The sequence below is a fragment of the Chaetomium tenue genome (genome assembly GCF_020726465.1).
Source record: "Chaetomium tenue strain MPI-SDFR-AT-0079 chromosome Unknown F5144scaffold_2, whole genome shotgun sequence".
Classification (NCBI taxonomy): Eukaryota; Fungi; Ascomycota; class Sordariomycetes; order Sordariales; family Chaetomiaceae; genus Chaetomium; species Chaetomium tenue.
The window spans coordinates 3,164,324-3,190,073 of record NW_027117330.1 but is presented as its reverse complement, the minus strand read 5'-3'; the positions used below and the strand labels follow the sequence as shown (position 1 = coordinate 3,190,073).

Genomic DNA, 25,750 nt, shown 5'->3' with positions numbered 1-25,750 from the left:
CATGAGAGGTCCGCCGAACAATCCCGGTGAAGAACTGACCAGTCTCGAGCCAGTCCGTCTTGGTTCGAGAATGCAGTTTCTTGTTGCTTTTTCTGCAGCTCAGCCCAGCAAGCTCGACGCCTGAGCCCCCTTGTGCACCCCCCTGAACACCCCCCTGAGGGCCTCCCGAACCCCCCCACGCCAGGCCGGCACCCAAACTCTTGGGATCAACCCTGTGCCACCCCCGCTAATTAAGAGGGGCTGGAGCTCCCATCGCTTTTGCCATGTGTGACCCGAATTCCCAAGACCCTTCGTGCAAAACCAGCTGCTTGCGCTCGTGCGCTCGTGCGCCCGTCCACTCATTTCTCGAGAACCAGTCTGCGGGGACGCGCCAGGGGTGGAGAGCAGAACAACCCGACGAAACGAAACAGAGTTATTAGTCCACAAGGTATCATTCAACTGCCAACGGGGGAAACCTAACCAGGTATCTATTTACCATGAGCCCACCGTCATACCGATCCATTCAACCAGCACCGGCCAGGGGGGCGAGGTCGGGCAGCGGCGCCCCCTCTGGCTCCTCTAGCTCCTCCGGCTCCACCGGTTCGGGCTGGTTGAGCGCGAAGGGGCTCACAAAGAGACTGAAGGCAGTCACACAAGCTTGCCATACATGTCGTCGCAACAAGGCCAAGGTAAGAGCACATAGCTTCGGACGGTTGGACCCGGACTACCGGAGCCCGCCACCCCACGCGCCCGCCCCCAAGCCAACAGGCAGTTAACATGACCACCCCCACCAGTGTGACGGCGTGCGACCGAGGTGTGGCGCTTGCACTGCGAGAGCCTCCCCTTGTGGATACGATGGCGAGGCCGGACAATCGCGACAAGCCGCCCTCAGGGCGCGCCTCGAGGAGCTGGAGAAGATGGTGAAGGACCTGCAGTCCATGTCCGACGCCGACGCCGAACAGTATCTCCGCCGCATCAGGTCCTCGGCAAATGAGCCGTACATTACCCCGCTGCTCAGCACTGAAACCGACAGTCGATCCGCCAGACAAACCACCGTTGCAACTTCCTACACGTCTTCCGAATCTTCTTTTCCCGGCCGCTCCCCGGAATCGTCGACCTCTCCGGAGGCCTCTGGAAGCAGCGTGGTTGCCGTCACCACTCTGTCGGACGATGCGTCCTCTCCACGCGCAACCCAGCCGCCAGCCGATGACCTCGCCGCCCTCTTACACTTTGACATCCCTCTCCCCAGCGCTAAAACAACATGGGCCGGCGTCCAGAGTTTCTTCAGCTCCACCGGGAGGCTCTTCCACATCTACACTCAGCAGCAGATGCAGGACTACTACAGGACCGTATTTGGCGTCGACGGCAAGGCCGATACCTCTCAGAAGCTGGCCATATGCTGCCTGTATGCATTCGCCGCCGTCGGTATCCAGTACAACGCCGGCGATTTTAAGGAGGGCCTGGAGAAGACGTTCCATGACGTCAGCCGCCGCTTCTTCTCCGAAGTGATGGAGGACAGGCCACTGGACACCATCAAGGTCTGCACGCTGTTTGCCATGTACAACATTCTGGACAAGGCGACAGTGGCGCTGGCGTATGTGGGTGAGTTGTCCCTTGTCTGTGGAGTACCCATGTGACAGCAGGGCTGACGGTGCCCCGTAGAGGTCGGTCTCAGTATGTCCAAGAGACAAAGCTCGAGTACCGGAGCATGCCATCCCTCCATGGTCTCGTCCGAAGAGTGGATAGACTTCCGGAGGACGTGGCGAGCCTTGCTATTCTTTGCTAGGTGCGTCCCTGCAACAGTCTAGTGTTGTAGCTTGCTGTTGACGTTGACTAGCTGGCTGTCCTCGACACTTGGATACATCTCCGGCTCAGACGACTCCGAGTTTGCGAAACTCCTCCCGGTATGCCATCGAGATGACTGCTGCCCGTAACCACTCTTTGCTGACCACCATCACCCCACCCAGATAGCTGAGCAGGACCACGACAGCTACAGCGCGGAACTAGGCGAGCGTACGTGACCCATCCGATCGCCGTGCAAGCCCACCACCTAACCATGTGTGTGCCTCGCAGTCGTCCAAGCCGAGATGACCAAGATATCCCTGCTGCAAGCCGGCATCCTGCGCAACCACCTCGCGGTTCAAGAACTCACCAAACTCGGCATGGACGGCGCCATCCGCGAGCTGCAGGACTGGCACGGGCAGCTGCCCGAAGCAATGCAGCTGCAGAGCCTGTACCGGACCGACTGGCCGCCGCTGGTGCGCTGGTCCATCTACCACCTGCACCTGCTCTACCACGGCGCCTTCATGCTGGTGTACCGCCGCATCGCCGCCCACTGCGTCCGCCTGCAGCGCATGGGCGGCGACCTCGCCACCGCCGGCCAGGAACCCACCCTCCGCAGCCTCGTCGAGCAGGGCATCACCTCGGCCCGCGACACCGCCCGGATTGTGAGCCTGCTCCTCGGCGAGCAGGGCGTCTTTAAGCGCTGCTGGATCGTCATGTAAGCTCCCCCTCCCCTTTCCTCCCCCACCCCCATCCACTCCCACCCTCCCCCATCTCTAACCCCTTTCCCCTTTTCCAGCTTCGCCGCCCACACCGCGTGCGTCGTAATCCTGCACTCCGTCGCCCAAAAACAGCTGCACCACTTCCCGCCCTCCGCCTGGGCCGACGACATGAAGCGCGCCGCGCAATGCATCGACGTGCTCGGCTACTGCGGCGCCGCCGACCCCGTGGCGCTGCGCTTCCGGGTGCGCCTGTCCGGCATCTACGACAGCCTGGTGTCCGCGGCCGAAGCCAACACCACCGCGGCGACGGCGCATGATGTGCGCATGCAGCGGGTCGCGGATTGGGTGCCGCCGCATCCGGATCATCATGGGGATGGGACTGGGGATGGGGGGGAGGGGGAGCCGCATCCGGTGGAGTATCTGTTTAGTGTGGGGGCGCAGGCGCAGGCGAGTCCGGCGTTGGCGAATTTGGCGTTTTCGTTGTTGTTTGCGCTGTGTAGGCCGTGGACGGATCCGGCGAGTTTGGCGGGGGTTCAGGGGACGGGGGGTGGTGGTGGTGGGAAGGTGGGGAGTGGTGGGTTTGGAGGGGGGCAGGTGGCGGCGCCGCCGTTGGAGAAGCTGGAGTGGGATTTTGAGAAGGTGACGCCGTTCCGGTGGGATACGGATGGGATGGGGATGTTGGGGGAGGGGGAGGTGGCTGGGGCCGGGGGGTGTTTCTTGGATAGTGAGGGGCCGAGTGGCTGGAAGGAAGCGGAGGACTTGGAGGAGGGCGGGCAGCCCGAGGTGAAGGGCGAGTGGTCGGGTTCGGACGAGATGGTGCTGTGTTCATGATATTTTCTTAGTGGTGGCCGTTGGAGTTGGGTCGGTTACGTCTGCGACATGTCAGCGGTGGTGTTCTCTTGCCTTCTTTTCACCTGGGTTATTGGGGCCTATTCTAAAGGGTTTGCCAACAAATGAGTCCAAGGTATAGCTATTGGATACTATTCTGGCCGGGAGAATCTGGGACTGGTTGTACACAAGAAACAAATTGCATTCGAAGAGAACCAAAACCCATGCCGTCCTCGGCAGCTCTGTCCGTCAAACGCCTTAACCAACTGAGTGCCCAGTGGTCTCCCCTCCCGTTCTGCACCCGAACGCCTATCCCATAAATACAACTAAATAACCATGATCAAATTATACCCATTCCAGTAAAGTTACGCCAACAACCGCCCCTGCCCTTCCGCCGGTGCCAACCCCAGCTTCATGTTCTTCTCACTCTCCTGCCACCGCCTCAACTCCTCCAGGTTCACCTGCCCGATGATATTCCCCCTCTGCGTCTTCAGCTCCGTCATCTTCATCTCGTGCTTCTCGCGCGCCCCACTCAGCTTAGCATCCCGCTCGAGCTGTTTCCGTTTGTGCATCGCCTCGTACTCCTGGATCATCTTCTGGTTCTCGTACGTCAGCTGCTGCATGTTCTTGGCCTCGCACCCCTGGAATTTCTGCTGCTGCACATCGCGCAGGTGCGCCAGGCTCCGGGCGTGGCGGAGGTCTTTGGCCTCGTTTTCGAGCGCTATTTTGTCGCGCCGCTGGTCGAGGTGTTGATGGTGGGAGTGGTATCGGTGGGAGAGGTCCGCCTCGCGCTTCTGGGCGAGCATGGAGAGGTCGTCCGTGTGCTTCTGCCAGCGGATGCTCGAATGCACATTGGCGGCGCCGAGTTTAATTTGGGAGTCGTTGTGGTGTTTCTCGGCGCGCATTTGGATTGTTTGGTGATGTTCTAGCCCGCGGTGGCGCTGGCGTTGGACAGAAATATCTTCATGCTGCTGGATTTTGCGGTGGTGCTTGTCTTCGTCGAGCTGCGCGAGGGCGATCGCCTTTTCGCGTTCCCGTCGGATCGTGTTGGCGTGGTCTTCCTCTATTAGACGCTTTTGGCGCTCGCGGGCACGCCGGTCACGCTCGTATTCCCGGATTTCCTCAGGAAGCCCGACCGCGTCGTGGGGCTGGGCTTCTTCGATCGTGGCATAGAATCGATCCTCGGACCCGTGCGCCATGAGAAGTTGCAAGAGGGCCTCGGACGGTGTACCCAGAAGAATCCCCTTCGCGACATACATCGTGGGTGAGTAGTGCAGGGTGCCGTGTTGATACGTGTTTTCGTGGCTGTTCAGTGTTTTGTAGAGCATTCGCTCCAGAAGAAGTCGGGTGATGGCTTCATTGTGCTCGTTGTCCAGGGCAAGGAAAATGACCGTTTTGCCGCGGACTTTGAGCAGCGGGCTGGCCTCCACAGTAGAAAGAAGGTCAAGCGCTTCCTCGGCCGCGGCGATGTCGGTTGGAGGAGTAGCCTTCAAGGCAATTTCTCCAAGGGCCGTCCGACCGCCATGCTTGGTTGACCTGAAGTTTGCGTCATGACCAGACTCTAAGAGAAGCTGCATTACGGGAACATGGAACCCGCGGGCGGCCTCGTGGAAGCTTCCGTCGTTCACGACCGGCTTACTCTCCAGCAGAAGCTCCACAAGGTCGGTATTCCCAGACCGCGAGGCGTAGAAAAGACCCGAGTGCCCAAGAGCATCCTTGGCCGAGACCCTTGCGCCCGATTCTATGAGTATTCGCACAATGTCAACGCGCCCAGACTTCGCGGCGACCAAAAGTGGCGTGGTTCGTGACCGTGGCGTGGTGTACGAAATATCGGCTACAGCCGTTTGTTAGCATGTACAAGTTGCGCGGGACCATAGATATGCTTACCACCGTGATGGATCAACGACTTGAGGACGTTCAAGCTGACGAGGCCTTCTTCTTGAAGCAAGACCCACATGAGAACCGAGGCGGGCTCTAACTCAGAGCTGACCACCCTGTCCTCCCTGTCGCGCGCATGATGGGAGAATACATGCATGGGAACGGCTGTCTCCAGTCGGCAGCCAGCTAAAACTAAACTATCCAGTACAGCTACGGAGTCGCCATATGACTTGAGGCACTGAAAAATCGGGGGTGGCATCCCCGGGATCGACTTGTTGAAGTCCGGGGTTGTCGTGCGTGCATCCGCAAAGATGCTGATTAGTTCCAACAGTCGTGACTCCTCGTGATGCGCCATAACGGCTGCTGTAAGAGCGAGGGTTGCTGAAGAAGAGGTAGCGCCATTGGTTAGTAATAGCGTCAAGAGAGCCGGGTCACCGCGGCTGGCTGCAATGCTGATAGCCTTGCCGTTCTCGTAATTGACATCGATGTTGGCGGCGAACATCCTGCGCAAGAACGTGTCTGCCAGCTCGGCTTTGGATTCCTGGCACGCGAGATGGTCGACGATCTCCACCATGGCTTTGCCCGCGATGGGCCCCGAAGCGCCGTGTTGAAGGAGAATGTCGATCACTTCCACATGCTCGAAGGAAATCCAGTGTTTCCCACGATTGACGATGGCTGCCAGTGCTTGGCCGTAGATGGTGCTATGGTGGCCCAAGTATGCTGACAAAAGGCTGAGCAAGTCGTGGTCGAGGGTAGAGGCGGCGTACTTGATGCACAACCCATCCTCGAGCGCCGCTTCCGCGCCTGAGTCAAGCAGCAACCTCACCATGTCTAGGTCCGTGTCGTCTTCGAGCACAACGTGCTTGAGGGCTGTGTTGAGGTGATCAAGTTGCAGTCGACTGAGTAGATCACCGAAAAGGAGGCGGCGATCTTCCCTCGGAGCCTTCAGCGACTCTAGGACAGCGGTAAAGAGAGCCTTGTAATTAAGCCCCTGGCCGAGCAGCAGATGGAATGTTTCTTGCCGGAAATTCCGGATGGCGTAAATGAAGACCTCGCCGTTGTTGTAATTCACGGACGCACGGGTTAGTAGCAACTCAACGATCTGCCTGTTTACTTGTCAGCTCATGGGAGAGGATGTGATGAGAAGACTTTTAGACGTACGCTTGGTCTGGTTCCGTTTTCAGGATTGTTACAAGCGCCTTGCCAGCTGCATCCTCGTTGATCTGGCGGCGAACAAGCATTTCGACCAGCAACTTCTTTTTGTGCGCATCTCGGACATCCATCGCCCATCCCAACGCAGTACCCAGTGAGTCGGGCGAGGGCTCTTTAGCCAAGATCTCGTCAGAGACTTCGACAGACCCCGATCGGACCGCGATCTGCAAAGCCTCCCCCTTCCCGAAGTTGACGTCTGCCTTTCCTTCGTGGAGCAGGAGGTAGAAAAGCCGCATATCCCGCTCAATGCCCATCTTGTCCCGGCGTTTCATGTTGGCCACCAGGCAGTGAACAGTCTTAACCAGTGCTTCTCCGGCACAGGGGCCTTGTGCGCCCGACTGAACAAGGAGGCGAGTTGCTTCGTATCTGAACTGTGGGCCGCCGACGCCGACGGTTTGCGAGATTGCAATGGTGAGGCTTGTTTGTGATGGTTTGAACTCGAGTAACTTGGCGACAACGTCGAGTTGCTCGGCGCGGATCGCCTCGATCAAAGCAGCGGCTTCGTACTGACTCGGAGACTTCTTGTACCGCAGGATAATACCAATGAGGTCGATACGCCGTCGCCTTACAAGGTCGATGAGACCTTCAGTTACCAAACGGACCGTCTCAGGCCCGGTGGCCCCTGCAGCCAAGCATAACTCGAGCATTTCCTGGTTCAAGCCAGTATCGTACTCTCCGAGCAATGGACGGAGCTTGCCCACGGCAGCATCGAGGGACCGAGAGGAGGGCTGAACCGCACCGGATAAAAGGAGGGCGACGAGATCGGGGCGGGATATTTCGACGGCCCTTGTTAGTGCAACGGCGTCGCCGTAGTTGACATCGGCCCAGTGCTCCAGAAGCAGACGCACAACCTCGACCGAGCGGTTTTCGACGGCGATCCGGAGGCCAGTCGAACGGCAGGCCAGGCAGGGGAGATGGTGGCCGGAGAGAAGAACCTTGAGGAGGTCCTGGCGATCATGGAACACTACCTCCTGAAAGTCGTCGTGGAGATGGACCGGGCTCGCACCATGCTCTAACAATGCAGCCACAACCGCTAAATTTCCCCGGGTTATCGCTTCATGAAGGACGCTGTCAAGATTGGCTTGGTCGGCGTGGGCAGCAATCGCATGGACGGTCTCGGGTCGACATCGAATGACAGCTCGGAGGAGGATGTTGTTTCTCTCCCCGGGCATGTTGCGCTGGGTAATTTTGGTCCAGGTCGTCGAGTGTCTGCGGCGGACAAAATTGACGTCGGCGCCGAGGGCCAGGAGTGCCTTCACGACACCGAGAGATCCATCGGATTCGACGACCTCGGAGAGGACTTTGTTAACCTCGCGGGCCGTGTATACGGTGCCGGCCTGGGACGACAGGCGGTTCCGGACCCATGAGAGCGGTTGCCCATCGCGGTCGAAAGCCCGCTGGGCTTGGAGGAGCTGGGTCGCTTGCTTGATCTCGGGCTCCATGTCATCGCCTGGATGATGAATGCTGGGAGACTCAAGTGAAGCTAAGAGCGAATGTTGGTGTCTGTCATCGTTGGGTGGAAGACCAGTCGCTGAATGGGGTTAGGGACAGTGTCCCCTTTCAAGCGACGCCATGGAGGTGGGCGTTTTGTCCTACATACAGATCGCTGCTGCATCTCAGAACCAACAGCATGCCAGGGCCTTTCACTGCCCGGGGGCGGCCGACTTGAAACCGCATGGCTGCAGCGGTCAGCGAGCAGGAAAGCAACTGGATGCACATTGTCCTCGCATGATTCGCGATTCTGGCCCGGGAGTGCGGAACAGCCTTGATAGCAAATTGAGCTGCGCCGCTCCCGCGCTTGACTGGCGATTGTTCACGGTTCCATTGGGTGCCAGTGGGGCCATGGAGTCTCCAAGCAGATCCCATGTGTCGTCGCCGGAGCGATGCTGGCCATTCATTTGGTTGGTTCCGGGCTGCCGAGTCTGCATCAGTAGCCGCTGAAACAATCGCGACCCCTGGCACTACCGCGAATCTCCAGGGGCAATTAAGCGCTGTGACCCGCAGGTTCTTGTGCATGCGGCCCCCGATGCGACCATGGACCAAACCTCGACCGCGGCATGATGGCGAGGCGACCAAACGTTGATCGAAGGAAGAGAAGAAGTCGGTAATTGCCTTATGCGGCCAACACCAGGGTGCCACGACATGCATTCAGGCTACTGCCCAATTCCGATTCCACAAGCGGTCACTTCAACTGGCCCCCCATGCATAGTGATTGTTAGGTTGGCTTGATAGCCGGGGCCTTGTTGGAGAGAAAGTTGGGACGATTATCCCAATTGGGAGGGGTTTTGGAGTTTGCCCACTCTGTTTGGTCAGGCAAGCGCCTTCTTTCCAGCTCGGGCCAGCAGTTGAGGCCCAAGGCCGTTCCTGCCAGATGCGGCCCGAACCACCGACCAGGCTTCAGCTTAACATCAATGGATCCATTGCAAACTGGCAAGCACGACCACAAGAACTTAACGAATGGGAAGCAAAGCCCTTCAATTTTCAGCTTGGTGCCTAGCGCACGGCCGCTTGTGTTTTTGTCACCCACCTGCTGGGGTTTACCTGTGTTATCCTTGATCTCCCACCAGACATCATCCACACTCCGCCGAATACCCGGAATCGTCTCACCGCCGATACGGAGTTCATTTGGTGCTGCGGAGCCCTCGTGCCCGGGCAAGCAGAGCAGTGCAGACGGCAGCCGCCGCGACAGCCGTCGACACGGCAAAAGAGTAGCGGAGCCCGTCATAGTAAACAAGTCGTGCCTTGAGTTGCACATCCGGAGGAAGCGTCTTGATGGCGGATACCGAGTGTCGGATCTCGTCGATAACCTGTGTCGTGCCCTGGTGTAAGTATCTCGCTTATCCCCGGTTCCCGACAGACAAAGGAAAAAAGACAGCAAGGAAAAGGGGCGTACTCTCCATTTATCTGGTATCTCGCCCAAAGCATCCGGAAGCCGGACGCTGAGCGTGGTTTGCACAATGGCAGATGTGATGGCAACGCCGTACACAGTTCCTAGGGAGCGGATCAAGTAGACCGTTGACGCGGTCACAGCATGATCTGAAGTTGGTCAGCAACCGCGACATCTCCAGTCGGAATGTTCCTGTCGCTCACCTGCGTGATCAAAAGTGGCAAGCGAAGTGAAGAGAATGCCCGGATACACAATCCCCTGGCCCAGGTTCGCAGGAAAAATGTACACGTAGTACTTCCACACCGAGTCCTCGAAGCCAAGCGAGGTGACCAGGGCATTCCCGACAACCATGAGAATGGCGCCGACGCGAACCAGGGTCACCAACTTTCCCCATTTCGACATGACGATGCCGGCAATGAGACCACCGATAGGCGTCGCGAGTGAGGGAATCGCGAGGCGCCCACCGGCAGTCGTGGCAGAGTCCAGGAGGACCACCTGGAAGAAAAGGGGAAGGTTGAACAGATACTACCGACATGGTCAACTCCTCTTCCAGGGTCTTGGGCACACGCAACCACTCACCGCATATGCAGACGTGCCAACACAGATGTTGGAAAACTGGATCAAAGCAGGCAGCTTGCCATAAAGCAGGCGGAGAGGAATGATGGGAATGGCGCGAGTCTTCGCTTCCACACGCAAGAAGAGCCCGAGAAGCACGAAACTCCCCACGAGCGAACCGATCACCCACGGGCTGCTCCATGGAAGCTCATTGCCACCGAGGCTCAGACCAACGAGTTGCAGGGAGATGGCAACGACCAGCAACAACGAGCCCGTGAAGTCCACCCTGGACCAGGTCTCTCGGAAGCTCTGGCCTAAGTGAAAGCCCCCCTCTGGATTCTTGATGACCAATGCGCCAACAAAGAGCGCAAAAATTGAGATTGGGACCTGAAGGTTGAAACACCACCGCCAGCCGATGCTGTCGGCGATGGATCCGCCGAAGGAGGCACCACAGATAGCGCCGAAGCCAAACATGCCATTCTGCAAGGCCTGATACATGCCACGCTTACGGAACGGGATCATATCCGAGTTTACAATGGTTGCTTGGAGAACGTCAGTTGCGTTTCCACGTTGGTGGGCTCAGAATACACATACCCATTGTCATCAAACCGCCACCCCCGAACCCGGTCAATGCACGCATGCAATTGAGCAGCACAATGTCACCAGCAATACCACAGCCCAGGCACCCAAGCGCAAAGGTGATGGTCGAGATGAAGAAACACACCCTGCGCCCAAAAATATCCGACACGCGCCCATACAGAGGCTGGAATGCCGTGCTCGTCACCAAGTACGAGGTCGTCAGCCACGACGCCGTGTTGGCTGCGTCGAACTCGGAGCTGATGACCGCATATGTCGCAGCCGTGATGGTCCCGTCGAAGCCGTACAGAAAGACGTTGGACATGATGGCCACTTGGATCCACAGGAACCCCCGCGGCGGTTTCCAAGAGTCCTCCTCAGGTGCTCGGAGAAGCGGTTGGTCTTCTCGGGCCGGATGGACCCGATTTTCGGTGTCCGGAGACGTCATGATGATGTTTATTGCGCTCGTAAAAAGAAGGCTGGTACTCTGGAACGTCTTGAATGACACGGCGAGTAACAGACAAAGACAATGGCTCAGAAGATGCCGGGTTTTGTTGAGGCGGTGTTGGTCATCTCAAATTTTGTGGATGGTTTCATTGGCGGTCGCCGATCGGCACCGGTCAATACCCAATTCATGCATATTTCGGATATGTCCATATTAATACCCCTGAGTCACGCCGCGGCCGACCGGCGATTTGCGGGGCCGGGGAATTGCGGGCCTCCTGCCGTCCCCCTCGCTCCGGTCCCGGCACCACCCCGCACCGCACCCTGTTCTCAACCAACTTCCAGAACGTGGTCGAGGGCCAACAAGGGCCTGACACGACCGTTTTGTCGCCATCCATAGCTCGGATGGTGAATCCAGGCCGGCACTCTGTTATGTGCGTTTCCATTGGTCAATTCGGGGTTCTCGAACAGACGAACACTCCAGTGCCACGGGTCAACGTCGAGCTCCCAAGTGGTTTCACCAAGCAGGATGTCCAAAAGTCCCCCACGGCTGGCCACGGTGTGAGTCAATTTCACTGGTACAAGGTACTACCACGGCACTTTGTTGGTCGAACTTGCCGGTGCCAGAAAAATTGGGGGCATTAAAGGGTTGGTTGGACGACAAACCTTGTCCATTCGTCAATGACGTCTTCTACTCGCATGATTATGTGCAGCAACAGGAAGGATAACGGTCCTCGCTCTCAACTCAAACCCATGAGATTCCCTAATGACGTGATCTACCCGTTAACTTCGCCATTTGTGAGGCCAGTGGGCATCAAAGTTAAAACCACGCGGCATCCGCCATATTAGATATCTCGTTGCTTTGCTTCAATACGCTTGAAACGAGTGACCGTCAAGCGTATACCAAATTTGCCACCTCAATACCAGGGAAAACGTGGAGGACTTTAAAAAAATTCTTTTCTTTAGGAGCGTATACTAGCCAAAGGTGAATGTACCTATCGTTCAGCAAGATGGGGGTGTCGGTAGCTGACGCACCTAGTTCAACTTTCGAAGTGGCACCGCCATGAAGACCACGGCCTCCCTCGCTGCCGCGTTTTTGCTGGCTGGGCCGGTGGCTGCCGACTGGCAATTCCGCTCCCGCACTGATCTCGCGCCGCCCCGGCTGAACATCAGCATCCCGGCCACCAAGGACGCCGCAGAGGGATACCTCTTTGTGGCCCCTTTCGCCGGGTTCCCCGACACGCCCAGCGAGCAGCATGGCCCTCGCCAGGCTGGCCCGTACATCTTCCGCGATGACGGGGACCTGATCTGGTCCGGGTACGGCATCTACAGCATCTGGGCGACGAACTTCCAGGCCGCCCGCTGGAAGGGCAAGGACGTCTTGTTCAGCTTCGAGGGTGACCACAACGCCGGCTATGGCCACGGCCACGGCCACATCACTATCATGGACCAGCACTACGAGACCATCCGTGAGCTGCGCGCCGGAAACCACAAGCTGGTTGACAAGCACGAGTTCCACGTTATCAACGAGGAAACCGGCCTCATCCAGATCTACCAGCCCGTCCCCCGCGACTTGAGCAAGTGGGGAGGCAGCCCCGAGCAGCAGTGGATCGTCGACGCCATCATCCAAGGTCAGTCCCTCCCTATCTACACGGCCATGCAGCCACCTCAAACCATCCCACCACCCCTACCCCACAACAACCAAACTAACCCCCCTCCCCACAGAACTCGACATCGCCACCGGCCGCCTCCTCTTCGAATGGCACAGCCTCGACCACGTGACCCCCGCCGAAGCCGTGCTCCCGCTCAACCCGGGCCAAGCCGGCTCCGGGTACAACTCGTCCGACGCGTGGGACTACTTCCACGTCAACAGCGTCGACAAGGACCGCGCGGGCAACTACATCGTGTCGGCGCGCGACGCCTGCGCCGTGCACAAGATCAACGGCACCACGGGCGAGATCATCTGGCGGCTGAATGGCAAGGCGTCGGATTTTAAGATGGGTGAGGGGAGTGAGTTCTGCTTTCAGCATCATGCGAGGTGGTTAAAGGAGGATGAGGGTGATGGGGTGGAGGTTATTAGCTTGTATGACAACTCCGCGCATGGCACGGAGCATGGCGGGGGAAGGGAGGTGCATACCGCGGAGAATAGTAGTGGGAAGATTCTGCGGCTGGACTCGAATGCTTGGACGGCGGAACTGGTGCATGGCTACTACCCGCCGAAGGGGTATAAGTTGTTGTCGAAGAGCCAGGGGTCGACGCAGGTGCTCCCTGGGGGCAACGTGATTGTCAACTGGGGGTCCGAGGGCGCTGTCACGGAGTATACTGAGGATGGCGAGGTGGTGTTCCATGCCGAGATGGATACTGGAGCGCTCAACGACGGTGTCGAGAACTACAGGGCCTTCAAGTTCAACTGGACCGGGCTGCCGAGCGAGGAGCCGGCGGTGGTGGCCTTGGAGGGAGAGGAGGGGACGTCGGTCTACGTGAGCTGGAACGGCGACACCGAGACGGCGACGTGGCGGTTCTTTGAGGTGGTTGATGGGCTCTGCTCGCGGTCCTTCCTCGGCGAGGCGCGGCGCAAGAGCTTTGAGACCAAGCTTGATCTCCCCAAGGGCAAGAAGGTTGGCCGTGTTGCTGCCGAGGCGGTCGACAAGAGGGGCAGAGTCCTGCGGACGACGCGCGAAGTTGGCGTCGAGCCTGAGATCCTCCCCGCTGGATCCCGCAAGACGAAGTCTAGTGGCTCTGGACCGTCCGTTGTCAAGACGCAGACGGGTTTGGACCTCAACTCTTCTGCCGACAGCCGCTGGGAGGAGTATGCTATTCTCAAGTTCTTCCGCCTCTCGAAGGACCTTTGAGTAACGGCGGCACCTCCTGGATATCTCAAAGCCATCGACAGCAACTGCTACGACCATGTCACATTTCAGTGGTACAGCAGCCTCTGCTCATTGCATTCCATTTCTTGGCCGACGTCCCTCTTTGCACTCCGACCCTGGCCTTTCCTTCCGACACGCTCTCCGACAAGCTCTCCGACAATCATTTGATCATTCACGCGGGCAGGCAACGATGGTAGGATAGTCAATATTATAGCAATCACATTCTTTTGACATAAGATATTTTCTGGATGTGAGCCACATCGTTAAAGTAATTCGAAGTGACATACATCATTCCTCACACAAACCATAATAATCTGTGGTGACAACATCCGCCGAGTAGAAACGAAGTGAACATACATGGGTCTCATTCCTTCAAGGATCAAAACTGCATTTGTTTGAAGCAAAACGCATCTCATTCTTTACACACCATACTAGATACAGAACCAAGTACTTGGTACCTATGAAACCACTTCTAACCCCTCCCGAAAGCCGAACCTGCCATTATGATTCCGCTCAGGCCAGCAGATATGCAACTATCATCATCCAAACGGAGACAATCAGATAGACAGGGCCCAAAGCCTCGGGGGTGTCAGACTGGAACCAGTCGGGCCAGTCATTGCCGGGCGTGTATCCTGGAGTAGGGCCGTCAGTACCTGGCAGCTGAGTAGGGTCCGGCGCAGATTCGCACTCACCAACCGTAACCACGGGCCTGGCTGAAGTCGTCGAACCACAAGGAGGGAGAACTTGGGTGGAAGGAGGGGTGGGGGGTGTTGGGATGGAGGCGGAGTTCTCACCTGAGTTTTCACCGGAGTTCTGCCCGGAATTCTGCCCAGCGCCTTGTCCCGAGCCAGATCCAGCCCCTGAACCAGAACCGGAACCGCTGCCACCATCACCCGAGGAAGAACCACCACCACAGCTCCCCGTCGGCGGCGTCGCACCCGCACCCGCATCCACATCCGGGCCCGGATCCGGAAACTTGACATCCGCCGAGTCCACCGTCTGACACCCATTCCCAATATTCGCCGCAAACAACCCCGGACGACTCGCAAACGCCACCTTCGCGCTGCTCCCCCCTGCACCCCCACCACCCACAATATCCACCACCGCACAATTCATATACATCTCCCGATTCCCAATATGATTAAACCACGTCCACGCAAACACCGCCCCCTCCGTCCTCGGCGTATCCCCCGGCACCACAAACCGGAACGAGCTCTCCCCCTGGCCCGGACAGCCCCCCTCATAGCTATGCACCACGCGAAACGAGGCCCCGCCATCCACCGAAATCGCTGCCTGGCACGACCCGCCGCCGTGCGCCGCGCCGCCGGTGATGGTGAAGTTGTAGGTCTGGCCGGGGGTCCAGGACGCCACGGCCTGGCCTTGTGGGGTGTGCAGGAGGGGCAGGTAGCCCTTGCAGGGGAAGTCGGAGCCGTCGGCTTTTAAGGGGGAGGTCATGCTGTAGTCGGCGCCGCTGGAGCCGGTGTTGGGGTTGGCTTGGGATTTGAGGGGGGGTGGGTAGCTCATTTGCATGTGGGCGGTTGTGGTGCCCGCTGCGGCGAGGGTGAGGGTGAGGAGGTGGAGGAGGTTCGTCATGTTGGGTGGTTGGTGGGTTGGTGTTGTTAGGTTTGTTCTTTCTGAGTTGGGGATGGATGTGAGGGATGATATTAGGTAGGGGAGCGAAGAATGGAGGGAGTTGGGCTGGGAGATGTGGTTGTGGGTGTTAAATATGGTGGTCATATTCGTCTGATGTGGAACAATAGGATTCAACAAAGTTGCCATTATTGACAACTCATTGTCGCCATGTAGAATGGTAGGGCCATTGAGAAACGGGTAAGGGTTTGTGTTTTGCTGTGTTACCTTCTCTAGAACAAAGAGCCCAAAGGGCACCCTTCTCCTTTGCATCGTTGGTATGATGAGACGGAACGAGATGGAAACTTTTGGCAGGAAAGCACTGCCAGCAAAAGGGCGAAGAGAAAGACACGATGTATCCCACATGAAGCGCGCGTTGGTTCATGCAGGTCCACAGCTATTTTCCAGGACGTTATCAAACTTGTGACACTCAGGGTGATGCAAGATACAAATTACCTGCCTAACAGTGCATGATTTTGGCGACATTCTTTCTCCTTCTCTTTGACTCATTCTCATTCATTATTATCTAACCTTTGATGATTCATGCGGTGTAACTGGCACTCAAACAAGGTAAAACTGCAGTTTTTACTGAGAAACTGAGTTGAAGGGATAACATCTTGACAGGTTCTGTCCGTCAAGCTCAAATAATTGAACCCAGTCATGGATATCAAGCAATCTCAATATCTGCGAAGTAGATCTGAGCAATTTACATCACTCGAAGCCTACTTTTTCGGAATACAGATATCTCCTTCTCTTTTCTCCCCCCTGTTTCCCCCAAATAGGGAGGTAGATTCAACTTCTCGCACTTTGGAGGCAACGCGATTCCAGATTTGGGGATTGAGTAGGTAGGTCAAGAAAACGTGGTCGAACATGTGTCTGTGACCGTCGCTTATAACAACCCCAACCCTGACATACCACTGACATCCCATCCCCCTTCCATCAAACACGGATCCAGAACAGTTGCTGTTGGGGATCAATCTGGAATAAACGCGACAAGGCCATGGAGAAATACATTCTTACTTTCGTCAAGCTCTTTTACCTAGAGCAACGTTTTAAAATGGTGGTGGTTTCGGTGGTCACGTGGGCGGGTCATGTCTCCCGCCGTTCCACAAGCCAGCCCCACTGTATGCCCACTGTGTGCCTGCCAACCTCCAAATCCGTTATCTCAACACCAACACCAAAGCCGTCTGAGCAGTCACCCCGCCACGTTATCTGTACTTGCCTGAGAATTTTTTGAATCAGTAACCTCTTTCTCCGATGAGCTAACAGGCATCATGTCGGAATATGACACGAATATGGGCGCCTCCCCGGCGACGGCGGCTGGCGGTGACCCGATGAGTGCGTCGGCTGCCCATGCCCAACTCAAAAAGGTTAAGAAGCAAAAGGTGTTGCTCATGGGAAAGAGCGGTTCGGGGAAATCCAGTATGCGTAGTATCATATTTAGTAATTACCTCGCCCGAGACACCCGGCGACTGTGAGCCCTCCTCTTCCCTTTTCCCTCACTCATGAGACATGGGGCTAACCAGATTCTCACACCAGGGGCGCCACCATCGACATCGACTTGTCCCACGTCAAGTTCCTGGGCAACCTGACGCTGAACCTCTGGGACTGCGGCGGCCAGGAGGCGTTTATGGAGAACTACCTCTCGCAGCAGCGCGCCCACGTCTTCAGCAACGTCGGCGTGCTCATCTACGTCTTCGACATTGAGAGCCGCGACGTCGAGCGCGACCTGGCCACCTACGTCAACATCATCAGCGCCCTTGTGCAGTACTCGCGCGAAGCTAAGGTCTTTGTGCTCATCCACAAGATGGACCTGATCCAGCCCATGACGCGCGAGGACGTCTTCGACCAGCGCGCCACCCTCGTCCGGCGCAAGACCGCCGAGGCCGTCGCCATCATGCACAAGCAAAAGCCCGAACAGGGCGCTAGCAGCGGCAGCAACAACCAAGCCCTCCAACCCTCCTCCTCCCCCACCCAACCCACCAGCACCCCCACCCCCACCACCTCCGAACCACCCATCAACCTCCAACTCTTCGCGACCTCCATCTGGGACCAATCCCTCTACAAAGCCTGGGCCTCCATCATCCACGACCTGGTCCCCAACCTCTCCGTAATCGAAACGCAACTCGCCAGCCTGGGGCTCGCCATCGACGCGGACGAGATCCTGCTCTTCGAACGGACCTCCTTCCTCGTCGTCTCCCGCTGGACCTCACGGGAAGGGGAGCGCAACCCGTACGGGGACCGGTTCGAGCGCATGAGCAACATCCTCAAGAGCTGGAAGCACACGTGTTCCAAGTACACGGGCACGCCGCGCAACGCGGAGCAGTTCTCCGACTTTGAGTACAAGATGGGGGCTACGTTTAGCATGTTTGCGACCAAGTTTACGACCAATACGTATATTCTGGTGTGCATGCCGCCGGGGGAGGCCAGGTTCAATAGTGCGAAGCTGAATGTGGCGGCGGCGAGGTCGTGGTTTAAGTTTCTGGATGGGCCGGTGGTGCCGACGCAGCAGGCTGGGGGGGCGAGGGGGATGGGCGCTTCGTCGGGGTATGGGGGGGACGGGGTGGGGGCGCCGGAGAGCTGAGGGGTCGGCTTGGGTCAGAGAGCTTGGCTGGGCAAAGGTGGCTGGGATGGGACGCAGATGGAGGGTTTGTTTCGCAGCAGGCTGTGAGATACCGCGGTATTTGGCGTTTACGGTGTTAAAAATGGTTGGAGTATGGGCTAGCAGTGAGGAGGCAGGGTACATTTTCTTTCGGGGCAGTCGGCATCATTAGGCTTCTGGTAGATGATCGTGTTGTAGGCCATTCACGTTACAGTACAGCCCAGCAAGTAGCAAAACCCGGGTGCGGGATCGTTCCCTCTAGTATCCCTCTTGGTGAACCGTCTAACGCCAGTCGCCCCAAGGTCCCAATCCCGTCACAAATGACCCATGTCAGCTTATAGCCTCATGATTACTTCCACTTAACAACCGCGGTACCGCCCCTCTTGAACTCAGCCATCTCACCCAGAACCAGGCCCTTCTCCTCATGCTCCTTGTTGGGGAAAGTCGTTGACAGCACCCACGGCCGGTTGCCAATGGAAGGCGAAGAGCGCTGAATAAAGGCGTAGACGTCACCAACCGTCTGAACCGTGTTGAAGCGCGCGGGGAGCCGAGTCCCATCAGGAAGCTGGATGCGAAGCATCAGGGTGGGCTGTGACTCGTCCACCCCAGTGGACGGGCCCTGGCTGGCCGTCGTGGCCGCCGGGGCGGAGGTCACAGGTTGCGGGGTCTCGGGCTCGCCCGGAACAGGGCTTCCCAAACGCCGTCCCTCGCCTCCGAATGGGCGGTACACCTTCGGCAGCGGCCTGTATTCTTCGTTATGTTGCTCAAGCTTAACATCGACCCGCTGGTCCATTTGGATGTTCATCAGATGGACCGGTGCCCGTCCTTCCCGAATCATCTGCAAATCGGCCCGGTTTTGGGGGTCGTCGAAGCGTCGCAGCTCCCCGTCGTCGATGCTGAACCCGTCGGTCCAGATGTGCAGGACGCGCTCCTGTACTGGGCCTTCGTTGGTTGCGGTCGGAATGGCGTTGCCGCGAGGGTCGGGGATCGTGCGGCTCTCGACACCGTCGCCGCCCAAAGTTTGGCCTGCGCCACGGAAACGGGCCCGCGAGGGCCCGGCGGCCTCCTCAGCTTCCCGGTTCTCCCGAGCGCTCCTGTTGAAGGACGAAATTAGCTGATGTGCATGAGGGGCAATTGTGGGTCGCCTAATGCTTACGATCGAGCTTTGTTCATGATGTCACCGAGGATCCTGCGCGAGTCAGACTGGCGCTGGCTAGGATCTTGGACGGCCAGACCAGACTTCTCTCCGCCTGCAAAGAGGTCCCTTGGGCCACGTCGCTCATCCTCTTCATCGTCGTAGTCTTCGTCTTCCTCCTCATCGTCGTGGTCATGGCCCCCACCGAGAGAGCTCAAGGTGGCCAGGCCCGTTCGCTTTTGTGGTTTCTTTGCGGTCGATGAGGAAGGTGCCGTGGCATATTGCGGCGCTGGGCGACCATCCAGTGTCCGGGGACCGGTGTACTCGGGTTCGGTTGCCGTAGCTGAAGCAGCAGGCGCAGAGGCTTGTGCACTTTCTTCCATGTCCGCGTAGTATGACGTAACGGCGGAGTCAATATCCCAGTTGCTGGCACTGAGATACTCGGCGGCCTACTCTGGTCAGACACTGGAACACACCGGGGGCAGCATGGAATGGATGGGGGGGGTTCGCTACCTGCTCCGTGGAGGAACTCGTCAGCTCGCAAAAGTTGCTGATCAATGTGTCATGGTCTGCCATCTTGAGAGTCGAGTAAATTGCCTAGTCGCGGTTAAGTTGGTGGGAATTGTAAAAAAAGAAGGGGGGGTGTTGGAGGAGGGTTTGTTGAAAGTTGGTTGGTGGTAGTTTGCACATCAGGCAGCTCAAGGCGACGAGTGCCGCAGCAAGGCACCTTCGACCTGCGAATGCTGAGTGCCCCGCGTCATTATGCCCCGCCAACGACATTGAATTACATAAGTACAAAATCGACACAGTCCCTTTAGTTACCATTCCTTTCGACGTCAAACTTCCCCAGTTCATCCTGTTTGTTAAATCTCAAATACAAAGATATAATTATCAGGCAACTGTCTCGGGTCATCTTTCCACGTGTTCTGGAGTTCAAATTTGCTCGAAGCTGCTCGGCTTGCCGCACGAAGTCGGATCAATTTGACCCGGCCACCGGTGCTGCAGTTTCCAGCTGTCGGGGCCAAGACCGTTGCCAACCTATCCCTGCCACCTTGTTCAGGCCGCTGCATCTTTGGAGCTCCGGGCGCCGGCGTAAGGCATCCTGTTTACCAGACAAATACCTACACCACAACAACACCTTCGCCTCTACCATGGCATCCGAAGAGCCGCCGAATCCTATGGCCGAATCCGGGGTCACGATCCCTTCTGATAGCGAACAGTATTCCCGGCACGGAGACCAGTCAATCTCACCCCCGTCGTTTTCATCACCAGCCGTGATCCTCTACCAGCCGCCCACTATCTGGTCTATCATTCGCGGCGCAGCTATCAACCTGTTCCTTCCCTTCGTCAACGGCATGATGCTTGGCTTTGGCGAGTTGTTCGCACACGAGGCGGCCTTCAGGTTAGGATGGAGCAATACGAGGGTATGTCACGGCTTTCCCCCTCTCTGGCCGCCAACCTTCCAAGCGCACGGTTAACCCGGTTCTAGATCTTTCCCTTGTCGAGACGAGAAGCGCATCCGATCGGTCCCGGGATCGAAGCCGTAGAGAAACCGACACGGCGGAACGAGCTCGATGACTTGACGAGCTTGGAATGATGGCAATACTTCGTACATGCTTGGGTCGGAATTACCGCTGATATCCGCAATACCTTGGAAATATCCAGACATATTTTGAGGGAAGGAGGCAAGATTTGTTTGTAGGGCGTCCCTGGAGGAGGAGACAGCCCGTCCTAGCGGGGCAACGGAAAGAATAGAACAAAACGAGGTGCTGAGGTCGATCGCTCTCTTTGTCCGTACATATGCCAACGCAACTCGGCCCGCGTAGCACCTGATCTAGGCCCCAAGGGCCCCTAACGGGCTTCTAGCTGTTCCATACTCGAAACAAAGATGGTTCATCCAGCGTGCTGAAATCCTCGAACCCAGAAGCTTCCGGGCTCCTTCGAATGTGCCCCACTTGAATACCCGACCATGTGCCAAGGGCTTCGGCCTCTGCCCGCCATCGGACCCACTCAAAACTTTTGGGGGAGTGGTCGGGGCGCGAAACTGTAAATTTTGGCCAGTGTCGGCAGCTTTCAAGGTTGCGACGCAGCCATTGAACTGTGTACCAACACGGAACAGCCAGACAAGATGCTTCCCAGTAGGAACCTCCTCCGGCCAAGCCCCGCACTGGGGCTTGTAAGAGCAGTAAGTCATGGACTTTATCATCCCGAATCCACCGAAAGCTTCCCACTCACGCACGTCACTCCAGGCACTGCCAAAACCTTCGACCCGGCTTCTTTCCCGGCGGTTCGGCACAGCGCTGCGAAACAACGGAGTGACTCTGCATGGGGCATCGACGGCTAGGAGGATAGGAGGCCCGTTGGCTTTTACTCTGGCTTCACAGCGACCCACATTCGCGAATCAGCAATCCCGCAATGCCTCGACTCAACCAACGATCCCTCCGACCTCTGCATCCGATGCCTCGAGTCTCGCCGACATCACAGGGACGCCGGTGAACCTAACCGGCAGCGACCTTCTCAACATCCCGGAACAGATCGGTTTCCTAAAGACACTCGGCCTCGAGTTCGGCTGGGGGCCGACCTCGCTGATGCAAACGGTATTGGAATCGGTCTACGTCTACACTAGTCTCCCGTGGTGGGCATCGATTGCTGTTGTGGCTGTTGGCCTCAGGTTGGCACTTCTGAAGCCCGCACTTGACGCATCCGAGAACACAGTCAAGTACCAAAGGTTGTTGAAAAATCCGGAGTACGCGGCCGCGATGGAGGACATGAAGAGCCTGATGATCACCGGCAACCATATGGCCGGCGCCCAGGCACGAGCCAAGGTTTCCCTCATGAACAAGGAAGCTGGTTATTCGCTATGGAAAAATTTCACCCCCATGCTCCAGCTTCCCTTGGGCTACGGCATGTTCCGCCTGATCAAGGGGATGTCCGCACTCCCTGTGCCCTCGTTCGAGACCGGTGGGATCCTTTGGTTTACCGATCTAACCGTCGCCGATCCGCTCTTCATTATGCCCATCATCACAGGCCTCGTCGTGATGGTGGGCATGAGGGTATGTTACTATCCAACCGCTTAGCTGTGGGACCGATCCCTGGATGCTGACCCCGCGCGCAAAGATACCTCTCCCCTACATGGCCCCCCAGCAACAGCAGACGATGAAGACCGTGGCTCTTGTCGTAATGCCGCTTTCCACGGCCGTTAGTTTGTTCTTCCCGTCGGGCTTAGCCCTCTACTTCCTGCTCTCGTCTCTCTTGCACACATCTCAGACATACATGATGCATCAGCATTGGTTCCGGCGGATGATCGGGTTGCCGCCACTCAACCATCCAGCGGGGGCGGGCGGAATGACCTGGCAGGCGCCGCGCATCGTCGACATGACCGCCCCCAGGGTCACACCAATTCGACCCAGCGCCCCACCGGCTTCTGAGAGCGTATACGCGAGCCTCCAGTCCTCCATTGCGAGCGCCAGAGAGAAGCTGAACCAGCGTTCTGACAATGATGCGGCGAAGCGTGCCCAGAAGGCGGCTCAGCAGTACGAGGAGAAGCGGGCTCTCGAAGAGAAGGAGAAGATCATTGGGCGCCTTCAGAAGCGTAAAGGGAGGCAGCACTGACGAACATGATGAATGATACTACCCCATCGGGTCGGGATGCCACGACACGGGAAAGGCACCCACCCATATCTGACTCAGCAGCGGAAGGGTTGCCCTCCTCCATCTGTACATTAAACCCCACGACCCCCGCCCCCGCGTTACCCGCATTCAGCATCTAGCGACGATTCAGCCTTCATCTGCAAGGCGCAGATCACTGGGATGGTGAGATGCGGTGGCTTTGTGAGGCAATGCCATCCCTCGACAGATCGGGGCTCGAATGAGGGGGTCGCGAAGCACGCCATGCCGACTGGTGATCGCTCCGCCAAGCCGCCTTTGTCTGACAGGATCGGATTGGACAGCCTTGAGATAGCAAGCTGACGGCGGCGGCGGGTTTGGTTTGGCTATATAATCTTCGCCGTGTATTTGTCCTGTACTTTCTCAAACCAAGACTTATTCATTCCCATCTTCCACCTCACCTTGGCAATCTGTATTGTTTCACCCTCAACCCCTGAAACCACCCTTGAGTCGTTTGTGGCTCACCCTTTAACTTGCAACTCCCCCTCCTCTCATTATCTCAAGTAACAACCCAACAACCCCAACAACCCCAACTACCCCTCCAACCCTCCAATTCACCAACTCAACCCCAACCCCCAACCACAAACATGTCCACCATCCAAGAAACCCTCCAAACCGCCTCGGCCGCCTACGCAGCCTCCTTCACCCAGGGCCATCTCGCCCTACCCCCCGCCAAGCAGTACCTCGTCCTCACCTGCATGGACGCCCGCATCGACCCGGCCCGTGCCTTTGGCATCGACCTGGGTGATGCACATGTCATTCGGAATGTGAGTTGAATCTCTTAGCCTATCTCAGTTGTGGAGAGGGGGGTTGGATGGGGATGCTGGGAGAGGGGAGGGGGGTTGTGTGATTCTATGAGGGGTTGTTGTTGTTGGGATTGGTGTGCTGACAATGGATGGTGGTTTAGGCTGGCGCGTCGGCGGTGGATGGCCTTCGGTCGGTGGTCATTAGCCAGCAGCTGCTGGGGACCAAGGAGATTATCTTGGTGAAGCATACCGGGTGCGGGATGCTGACGTTTACGAATGAGGTGGCGTATGGGCTTGTGGAGGAGCGGTTGGGGTGAGTTTTTGCGTTCCCCTTTCTCTCCTTGCTTGGGGTACCCGGTTTCTGGGTGGGTGGTATAAGTTTATGAGTGGTGTGACTAACTGCTTTTCTTCGACGGTTTACAGCCCTGCGGCGGTGGAGGAACTTCAGGAGAAGAACCTTGATTTCCTGACTTTCCCGGAACTGGAGGCAGCTGTTGTTAAGGATGTGGAGTTTTTGAAGGCGTCGAAGGTGGTGCCGGATTCCGTGACGATTAGCGGGTGGGTGTATGAGGTTGAGACGGGTAAGACGAGGCGGGTGGTTTGAAGCGGGTATTTGGACTTGACGACGAGCTTTGGTGTCTTCTTATGAGGAATGTTTCCCCCGACGATACCCTATACCTTGGAGATGTTTCTTTGTTGAAGTGGGTCATGAACGTTTCCTATTTGTTCAAGCCAGTTCTCAGTAATATAGCAATATCTCCCCAAACACGTCATTTTGTGATTTTAGCCCCAAGTCGTCTAATTGTACTAACATGGCGCCCACCTTTGCGTTCGGGAAGCCCAGGCTTCTCAACATGCAGGTCAAGGGTGGAAGCAAGGCGGTGGTCACTGGTGGAGGCGTCCCTGCCGTTTGGATGCGTTTGACGAACCAGTTGTTCCTGCCAACAATACCGGGAAATCTTTTCAGGGTAGGGCCAGACTTGCTATCTAGGTATTAGGTACCTGGGACATTAGGTTCCATGTTGTTCATGGGCTTCCCGCGTATTTCCTCGGCCGGCTCGGAAGCACGCTTTCAGAACTCTGCCGTCCAGTTTTACCGTTTTGTTCAATAATCTAGTTTCAGTTTTACCCAACTTAGACCTAGGCTCTGGTATTGATACCATGGCGACCCCCGAAAAGCACACCATCTCGCCAGCAGCCCCGGCATCATTGACAAGTTTGCCTACCGAAATCCTGGAGATAATCGGATCTCACCTCACCAAACGCACAAAACACAACGAACCGCCTCCCTTGTTGGACCTCCACGCTCTCGCCGCCACTTGTCGTCGAACCTATTGGGAATTTAATGAGACACTGTACTCTATCGATGCCGTCGATCCCGGCGGATCGGTTGCTTTGCTGTGGGGCGCAGCTACCGGTCAGATTAAAACCATGGAGAGAGCTGTGCGATGCGGTGCTGACATCAACCGGGAAGATGTTGTTGGGGATTTGGAGCATGATCCTCGAATAATGCCTCCCGGCGGCCGAATCAAGGGATCCGCGCTTCGCGGGAATCGCAGACGATCGCCGAGACGCCGGGGTACAGCGCTGCATTTCGCTGTCAAGATGGGCCAGGACGAGGCTGTGAAGTGGCTCTTGGATCGTGGGGCGAGGCACGACATCGCGTCAAGGGGCTTGTGCCACTGCCGCTAGAACGGCAGAAGGCCATGGCAAACGTGGCGGCCCGTGATTGATTATCCCCAATGGTACCCATTACATATGGCCATCTGCTATGACCGTTTCTCGACATTCAAAATTCTCGTGTCGAGAGGGGCATCGTTGGACAAAATCTGTCGCGGACGTTCGTACAGATACAAAGTGTACCCAACAGCGCTGCAAAACGCCGCCTACGCTGGAAATTGGGATATTTTCAGCTACGTCCTCGATCAGCCGGGTGCCGATCGTCGGTTGCATGCCAACTGCTGGGACTGGAGCCTTAGCAACTTGTCCCATTTCGAACCGAATCTTCTTAATCTCGTATACATGGGATCGGGCCTGGGAAACAGGGACAGCCGCGCACAGATCATACGGGAGCTCGTCCGGAGAGGAATACGGTCAGGGACAGGCGAGGAACCCAACACATCGTTATTGTTCCGTGCTTGCAAGGGCGGGGCATTTGGGATAGCCTTTGACCTGATCACTGCCGGTGCGATCCTTCAGTACGTCTATGAGAGTTCGCACACATTGTTCTATCACGTCC

At 57.2% G+C, this 25,750-nt stretch overlaps 9 protein-coding genes across 9 annotated transcripts; 5 read left to right on the top strand and 4 right to left on the bottom strand.

Moving 5' to 3' along the window:
- Nucleotides 1–476: 476 nt before the first annotated feature.
- F5144DRAFT_642046 (uncharacterized protein) lies at nucleotides 477–3,654 on the top strand (the record flags this gene model as incomplete). Its single annotated transcript, XM_066792789.1, has 7 exons — nucleotides 477–668; nucleotides 774–1,581; nucleotides 1,642–1,765; nucleotides 1,796–1,883; nucleotides 1,947–1,992; nucleotides 2,053–2,479; nucleotides 2,561–3,654. 7 exons carry the CDS (start codon nucleotides 477–479, stop codon nucleotides 3,312–3,314), a joined length of 2,439 nt encoding a protein of 812 aa, XP_066646748.1. The 3' UTR covers nucleotides 3,315–3,654.
- On the bottom strand, nucleotides 3,496–7,966 carry F5144DRAFT_124949 (ankyrin repeat-containing domain protein). The gene is made up of 3 exons (XM_066782242.1): nucleotides 6,351–7,966; nucleotides 5,199–6,295; nucleotides 3,496–5,145 (listed from the first exon to the last, which is right to left on the bottom strand). The coding sequence occupies exons 1-3, from the start codon at nucleotides 7,841–7,843 to the stop codon at nucleotides 3,677–3,679; spliced, it is 4,059 nt and encodes a 1,352-aa protein (XP_066646747.1). The 5' UTR covers nucleotides 7,844–7,966; the 3' UTR covers nucleotides 3,496–3,676.
- Nucleotides 7,967–9,022: 1,056 nt separating this feature from the next.
- Nucleotides 9,023–10,867, bottom strand: F5144DRAFT_599837 (major facilitator superfamily domain-containing protein; the record flags this gene model as incomplete). Its single annotated transcript, XM_066791037.1, has 5 exons — nucleotides 9,023–9,208; nucleotides 9,295–9,437; nucleotides 9,492–9,813; nucleotides 9,868–10,385; nucleotides 10,438–10,867. The coding sequence occupies 5 exons, from the start codon at nucleotides 10,865–10,867 to the stop codon at nucleotides 9,023–9,025; spliced, it is 1,599 nt and encodes a 532-aa protein (XP_066646746.1).
- A 1,059-nt stretch (nucleotides 10,868–11,926) lies between these two features.
- Nucleotides 11,927–13,715, top strand: F5144DRAFT_545266 (ASST-domain-containing protein; the record flags this gene model as incomplete). Its single annotated transcript, XM_066787351.1, has 2 exons — nucleotides 11,927–12,494; nucleotides 12,589–13,715. The coding sequence occupies 2 exons, from the start codon at nucleotides 11,927–11,929 to the stop codon at nucleotides 13,713–13,715; spliced, it is 1,695 nt and encodes a 564-aa protein (XP_066646745.1).
- A 531-nt stretch (nucleotides 13,716–14,246) lies between these two features.
- On the bottom strand, nucleotides 14,247–15,326 carry F5144DRAFT_527439 (uncharacterized protein; the record flags this gene model as incomplete). Its single annotated transcript, XM_066786857.1, has 2 exons — nucleotides 14,247–14,527; nucleotides 14,600–15,326. The coding sequence occupies 2 exons, from the start codon at nucleotides 15,324–15,326 to the stop codon at nucleotides 14,247–14,249; spliced, it is 1,008 nt and encodes a 335-aa protein (XP_066646744.1).
- A 1,194-nt stretch (nucleotides 15,327–16,520) lies between these two features.
- Nucleotides 16,521–17,970, top strand: F5144DRAFT_527438 (Gtr1/RagA G protein conserved region-domain-containing protein). Its single transcript, XM_066786856.1, has 2 exons — nucleotides 16,521–16,836; nucleotides 16,902–17,970. Exons 1-2 carry the CDS (start codon nucleotides 16,637–16,639, stop codon nucleotides 17,944–17,946), a joined length of 1,245 nt encoding a protein of 414 aa, XP_066646743.1. The 5' UTR covers nucleotides 16,521–16,636; the 3' UTR covers nucleotides 17,947–17,970.
- Nucleotides 17,971–18,439: 469 nt separating this feature from the next.
- F5144DRAFT_467870 (uncharacterized protein) lies at nucleotides 18,440–19,675 on the bottom strand (the record flags this gene model as incomplete). The annotated part of the gene is made up of 3 exons (XM_066785000.1): nucleotides 18,440–19,058; nucleotides 19,121–19,548; nucleotides 19,613–19,675. Coding segments are annotated over 3 exons (1,110 nt in total), but the record flags the coding sequence as incomplete, so codon positions are not given.
- A 575-nt stretch (nucleotides 19,676–20,250) lies between these two features.
- On the top strand, nucleotides 20,251–22,711 carry F5144DRAFT_482468 (60Kd inner membrane protein-domain-containing protein; the record flags this gene model as incomplete). Its single annotated transcript, XM_066785337.1, has 5 exons — nucleotides 20,251–20,523; nucleotides 20,835–20,921; nucleotides 21,242–21,284; nucleotides 21,416–22,152; nucleotides 22,217–22,711. 5 exons carry the CDS (start codon nucleotides 20,251–20,253, stop codon nucleotides 22,709–22,711), a joined length of 1,635 nt encoding a protein of 544 aa, XP_066646741.1.
- Nucleotides 22,712–23,210: 499 nt separating this feature from the next.
- Nucleotides 23,211–24,149, top strand: F5144DRAFT_124752 (carbonic anhydrase). Its single transcript, XM_066782241.1, has 3 exons — nucleotides 23,211–23,532; nucleotides 23,673–23,824; nucleotides 23,935–24,149. Exons 1-3 carry the CDS (start codon nucleotides 23,353–23,355, stop codon nucleotides 24,113–24,115), a joined length of 513 nt encoding a protein of 170 aa, XP_066646740.1. The 5' UTR covers nucleotides 23,211–23,352; the 3' UTR covers nucleotides 24,116–24,149.
- Nucleotides 24,150–25,750: the final 1,601 nt, after the last annotated feature.

Bases quoted from the DNA above. Each gene is read 5' to 3' on its own strand.
- F5144DRAFT_124949 (XM_066782242.1), bottom strand. From the start codon at position 7,843: ATGGAGCCCGAGATCAAGCAAGCGACCCAGCTCCTCCAAGCCCAGCGG. The intron at 6,296-6,350 runs GTACGTCTAAAA...ACAAGTAAACAG, and splicing joins AAAACGGAACCAGACCAAGC to GCAGATCGTTGAGTTGCTAC. The intron at 5,146-5,198 runs GTAAGCATATCT...AAACGGCTGTAG, and splicing joins GTCGTTGATCCATCACGGTG to CCGATATTTCGTACACCACG.
- F5144DRAFT_124752 (XM_066782241.1), top strand. From the start codon at position 23,353: ATGTCCACCATCCAAGAAACCCTCCAAACCGCCTCGGCCGCCTACGCA. The intron at 23,533-23,672 runs GTGAGTTGAATC...ATGGTGGTTTAG, and splicing joins ATGCACATGTCATTCGGAAT to GCTGGCGCGTCGGCGGTGGA. The intron at 23,825-23,934 runs GTGAGTTTTTGC...GACGGTTTACAG, and splicing joins CTTGTGGAGGAGCGGTTGGG to CCCTGCGGCGGTGGAGGAAC.
- F5144DRAFT_527438 (XM_066786856.1), top strand. From the start codon at position 16,637: ATGTCGGAATATGACACGAATATGGGCGCCTCCCCGGCGACGGCGGCT. The intron at 16,837-16,901 runs GTGAGCCCTCCT...TTCTCACACCAG, and splicing joins GCCCGAGACACCCGGCGACT to GGGCGCCACCATCGACATCG.